The sequence below is a fragment of the Meleagris gallopavo genome, chromosome 23 (assembly GCF_000146605.3).
Source record: "Meleagris gallopavo isolate NT-WF06-2002-E0010 breed Aviagen turkey brand Nicholas breeding stock chromosome 23, Turkey_5.1, whole genome shotgun sequence".
NCBI classification, from domain to species: Eukaryota; Metazoa; Chordata; class Aves; order Galliformes; family Phasianidae; genus Meleagris; species Meleagris gallopavo.
The window spans coordinates 5,862,713-5,869,302 of NC_015033.2; the positions used below are offsets into that span (position 1 = coordinate 5,862,713).

General features: G+C 53.3%; 1 protein-coding gene across 1 annotated transcript; it reads right to left on the reverse strand.

The window, feature by feature from the left end:
• Positions 1–6: 6 nt before the first annotated feature.
• KAZN (kazrin, periplakin interacting protein) lies at positions 7–4,919 on the reverse strand. Its single transcript, XM_010722942.3, has 6 exons — positions 4,607–4,919; positions 3,054–3,224; positions 2,626–2,815; positions 1,520–1,650; positions 1,382–1,432; positions 7–230 (listed from the first exon to the last, which is right to left on the reverse strand). The coding sequence occupies exons 1-6, from the start codon at positions 4,739–4,741 to the stop codon at positions 63–65; spliced, it is 846 nt and encodes a 281-aa protein (XP_010721244.1). The 5' UTR covers positions 4,742–4,919; the 3' UTR covers positions 7–62.
• Positions 4,920–6,590: the final 1,671 nt, after the last annotated feature.

Below are 6,590 nucleotides of genomic sequence, written 5' to 3' on the forward strand. Positions count from 1 at the left end.
GCTAAATTACACTGTGACTGGGTATGCACACGTGGGGGCTGTACATTTTTGGGGGCGAGGGGTCACCAGTCCGCATCCTCCTCGATGTAGTAGTCGGGGGCCGTGCCATCAAACAGCCCTGGGTCGAGGGATTTGCGCTGCTTGCCCCGGGCGAACACCCGTGAGATGGAACCAAAGCCCATCTTCTCCTTCTTCTTTTTCCGTTTTTGGTCCTCGAGGTCTTCCAGAGACTGCAGGGAGAGGAGGGGTGGAGGTGGTATGGCTGATCTTTGGGGTTTTGCTGGGGGATTTGTCACTAAGGTGTTCCTGCATTGGGCGTGGGTGAGGCTCCCATGTATGGGGTGTGCAACCCATCCCCACCGTGTGCCCACTAAGCTATGTGACAGAATCACCAGACCATGAAGGTTGGAGAAGACCTCCAAGATTATCAACACATCCCTACCATGCCCACTGTTTGTGTCCCCAAATGGAATGATAGAATAATTAAGGTTGGAGAAGACCTCCAAGGTCACCAAGACCAACCATCAACATATCCCTACCATGCCCACTGACTGTGTCCCCAAGTGGAATGATAGAATAATTAAGGTTGGAGAAGACCTCCAAGGTCATCAAGTCCAACCATCAACACATCCCCACCTTGCCCACTGATCATGTCCCTACTTAGAATCATGAAAGGTGGAGAAGGCTTCCAAGATCACCAAGTCCAGCCATCAACACATCCCTACCATGCCCACTGACTGTGTCCCCAAGTAGAATGACAGAATAATTAAGGTTGGAGAAGACCTCCAAGGTCATCAAGTCCAACAATAAACCTATCCCCACCATGCCCACTGATCATGTTCCTAAATAGAGTCATGACAGTTGGAGAAGACTTCCAAGATCATCAAGTCCAACCATCAGCCCATCCCCACCATGCCCACTGATCGTGTCCCTAAATAGAATCATTAAGGTTGGAGAAGACCTCCAAGATTATCAAGTCCAACCATCAACCCATCCTGTCACGCTCACTGACCACATCCCCAGCACATCTCCATGTTGAACACCTCTGGGGATGTTCAACAGCACCAAGTACACAGATCCCAATGAATACTGAGGTCCAGGTCCTGAACTTTTGTATCTGAAGTCATCAGGAGACCCAACCTCTTCCCACCCCACGTTATCAGGAGTTTGGTTTCTCAATGCCATCACTACAGGATGTCAGCTACGTGGCAAAGCCACAGGGAGGCCTAGCTGCCATCTGCACGAACACCCACAGCTTTTTAGGGTAAAACATAAAAGAATAACTCAATAATTCCATCAGTGCCTCTAGGTACCCCAAAAACCACTCTCTAATGCAGGATGTGCTTTTGGGAGCTGGGTTTCCAAGGGATTGCAGCCCTACCTGTACGATGGGGTTGTGCAAGTTCTTCTGTACCGGTCCGGGGCTGTCCCCCTGCAGCAAGAAGGGAAACGGATGATATTGAAACAGCAGGAACACAATGTGGGCACCCTGCAGCACCTGGCTGCCCCTGGGACTTACGTTGCAGAGCGAATGCGTCCGGTGTCGTGGTGAGTTGATGTCACTCGGCGTGGACGATCGGTCGCCTTCTGCTGCTGACGCGTCGGAGATGATGGACGGCTGCCTGGAGTGGCAGGGACTCACCCGGACTGCTGTGAGGCAATGGGGAGATGGGGGGTCAGCAGTGGCAAAGCTCGGGTGTAGGGCTGCCCCCCAACGTGAGTGAAACCCTCGTGCAAACGCCAGATCCTATGCAAAAGCCAGCAACACCCCGGGCATAGCTTAAATCCCTATGCAAAACTCCAGCCTGCAGTGCAAAACCCAAATCCACCAATAACTCAGGTGATCCTGCTCAAAACCCAGCAACTCCCCGTGCGAAACCTAAACCTCTGTGCAAAACCCCAGTGCAAGACCTAAGCCTGTGCAAAAAATCCCCCTGTGCAAAAACAGTTCCTGTTCAAAAACTCAACAATTCCCAAACCCTTACGCAAAACCTGAGCCTGCTGTGCAAAATCCCCAGTATGCCCTGTGCAAAACCCCGGATTCTGTCCAAAACCCCAGCAACTCCTAGTGCAAAAACCTAAACCTTTATGCAAAACTCCAGCCTGCTTTGCAAAACCTAAACTTGCGCAAAAAGTCTGATCCTGCTCAAAAATGCAACTCCTTGTGCAAAACAACCCTAAGTATTCCCTGTGCAAAACCCCAGGTTCTGTTCACAATCCCAGCAACCTCCTATGCAAAATCTAAACCCCTATGCAAAACCCCAGCCTGTTGTGCAAGACCTAAACCTGTGCAAAACCCTCTGCAACCTCCCATGCACAACCTAACCCCCATGCAGAGGCTCAGCCCACGGTGCAGTAAAACAAACGTGTCCTATGCAAAACCCAGATCCTGCTCTACACCCCAGCAGCTCCTTGTGCAAAACCTAAACCCATAGAAACCCAAGCACCCCGTGTGCAAGAAAGCTGATGCTGTCCTAAACCCCAGCAACCCCCTGTGCAAACCCAAACCCCTGTGCAAGACCCAGACCCATGCAAAACAAACAAGACCCCTCCGTGCAAAACCACCGAACCTGTTCAAGATCCCAGCAACAACCCATGCAAAAACAAAGCTGGTGGAGGTCTCACCTTGCCGGTCGGCTGAGTGTGCGGGGTGGGAGTGGTACAGGGTCTGCTGGCTCTGTCGGATGGCAGCAGTGAGTGGTAGGTCAGCCTGCAGCACCCACTCCTGGTTGCCATTCAGCACCGTCTCGCCTGGCATGGCCAAGGAATGGCGCTTGGGGACGTCCTTGGTCAGCGTGGCCAGGGATTGCTTGGCCTGTGGGGACACTGAAATCAGTATTGGATGCAATGCTGCAGCACTGGAGATAGCATTTGGATGCAATGCTGCAATGAACTCACGCAATACAGCAACAAACCCTAAAAATGCAATCTCGTGACAACGCTCAAATGCAACGCTGCTACGCTGCTCCATTCACCTCAATGCAACAAATGCTGAGCCCTGACCCAAACCAGGCACCCAGCACAGCTGGGAAATGGTATAAGGCTGAGCTCACCATGGCCAGCTCGGCCTCCAGCTCCTTCATTCGGTTGTCTTTGAGGTCGAGCTGGGAGCGCAGGGCGCTGGCGTGGTCGGTGGCTTCCTTGGCTTGCCGCCGCAGCTCCCACTTCTCCCGTTCCAGCAGATCCTTCTCCTTGGCCAGGGCTTTCACTGCATCCTCGCTCTCCTGGTGCGACAAGGGGAAGGTGTTGAGACAGGGAACGGCCAAAAATCCCCTCTTCCCGGCCCTCCCTGCAGGCACCGTATCCCAAAATGGGATGCCTGTGCACCAAAATGGGATGCTTGTGTCCAAGATGGGGCACCTGTATCCCAAAATGGGAAGCCTGTGCCCCAAATCGAGATGCCTGTTCACTAAAATGGGATGTCTGTGTCCCAAAACTGTACACCTGTGCTCCAAACTGGACACTCGTGCCCCAAAATGGGATGCCTGTGTCCCAGAATGGGATGCCTGTGCCTCAAAACAGAATGTCCGTGTCCCAAAATGAGGCTCCTGTGTCCCAAAACTGGACACCTGTGCCCCAAAATGGGATGCCTGTGCACCAAAATGGGGTTCTTGTGTCCAAGATGGGGCACCTGTATCCCAAAATGGGAAGCCTGTGCCTCAAATCAAGATGCCTGTGCCCCAAATCGAGATGCCTGTTCCCTAAAATGGGATGTCTGTGTCCCAAAACTGTACACCTGTGCCTCAAAATGGGATGTCTGTATCCCAAAACCGGACACCTGTGCTCCAAACTGGACACTCGTGCCCCAAAATGGGATGCCTGTGTCTCAAAATGGGATGTCTGTATCCCAGAATGGGATGCCTGTGCCTCAAAACAGAATGTCCGCGTCCCAAAATGAGGCTCCTGTGTCCCAAAACGGGATGCCTGTGCCCCAAAATGAGACATTTGTGCCACAAACAGGATGCAAGCACCGTGCCCCAAAGCTGGAGAGCTCTGCCAGCACCTCACTCCATGCTCCTTGCTTTTTTTCTGCTCACTGAAGATTGCAATGACTTCCTCGTGGCAGGAGAAAAAATGCCCCGTGGCTGCCCCAGCTAACCCAGAGCTGGCTGTGAGCGCTGCTCCTATGGCACCAGCCTTCAAAAATAGCAAATTTCTCCCTTTGCATGGAAAAAAGCCCAGAATAGCTGTGGGAGCTGAGTTCCCACGCTCGCTCGTGCCTGCGGATGGCAGAACCACGAGCACAACAGGAAGCCTTGCTGCAACCCCCCAGCTTTCCATCCCGAAAACATCCCAAAAATGCTCTTTATTACAGAGCAACTGTTTGTGTGCGCGCTCTGCACGCTCCAACCTTGCAGGCACGCTGGGAGCAAGCTGCCTTAGGGCTTCGGCCAGCAAAAGGGAGCAGTTAAATTGGGCTGCCTGGAGATACGGTGGTGATGCTCCATCCCTGCAGACTCCCAAGGTCAAGCTGGAGGGGCTCTGAGTGCTCACAGAGATGTGGGGGTCCCTGTGCACTGCAGGGTGATTGGCCCAGATGGCCTTTAGGGTCAACCCCAAAAAAGTCCAACCTGAAGCCCCAAAGGAAGAGAAGACACACTCTCACCTTCCGGTGCTGCTCGTAGTTGCGGATGAAGTCGCGGAGCTGCTCCTCCCGGCTGTCCAGCGTGGCGTAGAGCTGCTGCATTTGGCTCACCAGGTCTGTTTTCTCTGCCTTCAAGCGCTTGCGGTCGGCTTTCATGGCTGCAAAGAGAGCAGTGAGGTAATCCGGGTCCCCAGCATCATCACCACCTTCTGTAGGGTTGGCTTCCTGCTGCTGCGTTCCACCACACCATAAGGTCAGACTGTACGACCCCAGAGGTTTTCTCCGACCTTAATGACTCTACAATCACATTCATAGAATCACAGAATGGCCTGGGTTGGAAAAGACCACAACGCTCATCCAGTTCCAACCCTCTGCTGTGTGCAGGTCATCAACCAGCAGCCCAGGCTGCCCAGAGTCACATCCAGCCTGGCCTTGAATGCCTGCAGGGATGGGGCATCCACAGCCTCCTTGGGCAACCTGTTCCAAAGCATCACCACCCTGTGTGAAAAACTTCCTCCTAATATCCAACCTAAACCTTCCCTAATCACATTCATGTGATTCCAAATGGAAGAACTACCAGCCCTGCACAGGAGGGATGCACAAACCCATCGTGTCGCATTAACATTCACTTAATTTCTCCTGTTTCTCCATCCCAACCATGAAATCCAATGTTGTCACTGTGACTAACCCATAAAATTGGGCAGCCTTGCGTGGGGATCTTTGCTCTGTAATTAAATACACACTCATTGAGCCTAGCCTTTGACACCTGCACACAGCATCTTGCTGGCACTCTGCAGTCAGCATCTGGCCGTGCATAAATGGGACATCCCAGTGCCATACTGGCTTTTAGGAAAAGCATTTCCATGAGAGATTCTGCCCTGGAGGAATTTGCCTGGAAACACCCCGTGAGGAAGCCAAGGGCTTTCCAAACCAAACCAGACCCAAATGGGCAACAAGGAGGTGGTCTTGCCTTATGTTGGGATGTTAAGGGTCTTCTTCAGGTCCTTGACCATGGTTCATCTACTCCATATCTCCTGGGAATCCCATATCCATCCTTATCTACCAGATTCACCTCCATCTCCTGGGGGATCCCATATCCACCTCCATCTCACGAGGATCCCTTATCTACCCCTATGTGCTGAGGGACACCAGACCCAACACCATCTCCTGGGGACCCCACATGCACCCTTATCTGCTGGGGGACCCCCCATCCACTCTTATCTGCTGGGGGACCCCACATCCACTCTTATCTGCTGGGGGACCCAGTATCCACCCCCATTTCCTGGGGAGACCCTCTATCCAACTCAACCTCATGTGGGGACCCCGTTTCCACTTCTATCTGATGGGGGACCCCAGATCCACCTCCATCTCCTGGGGACCCCAGATCCACCCTCACCTACTGGGGGACCCCAGATTCTCCCGCCCACCTCACAGGACTCCCCAGGACTTTACATGTTTCCATTCTGGACATTCTACTATCACAACATAAGGCCCAAGGGACAGAACCAGCCCAGAGGAAGGAGCTGCAACACAACATCCCGCTCTGAGCCGCATCCCACACCACACCAGTTCTTTGCTGGGAGATGTAAACGCTGCACGACAGCAGCAGGAAGAGCTGCTCTCCTCTCCCTTCCGCAGCAGGAAGGGCTCGTTGGCGTGGGACAACCCAGGAAGGCATTTCCCTACAGATCAAGGCTCCATTCATGCCTCTCCAACCCCAAACCAGACCCTTACGGAGGTGCTGGGATGCCATAGAGGCTGGATTCTCCCCTCCCCTCCCTCACTCTCTGCCTCCGCAGTGCTTCCAGGCTCTCAGCCAAGCATGGCAACGGATTTCCCTAACGTTCCCCTACAATTTCCCCATCACTTGCCTGCTAACAACACAGCATGCATGCAGCCAGCAGGGAGGATGCTGCAGCCGTGCGTGGGGACAGGAGCCTGAGATCCTGCAGCCGAGCAGAGCCTGGCCACTTTCCCATCAGCAACATTCCCCAAATGTAGGGTT

Coding starts and splice junctions, on each gene's coding strand:
- KAZN (XM_010722942.3), bottom strand. CDS start 4,741: ATGAAAGCCGACCGCAAGCGCTTGAAGGCAGAGAAAACAGACCTGGTG. Junction 1,651..2,625: donor ACACTCAGCCGACCGGCAAG/GTGAGACCTCCA, acceptor ATTGCCTCACAG/CAGTCCGGGTGAGTCCCTGC. Junction 231..1,381: donor TGCACAACCCCATCGTACAG/GTAGGGCTGCAA, acceptor CTCTCCCTGCAG/TCTCTGGAAGACCTCGAGGA.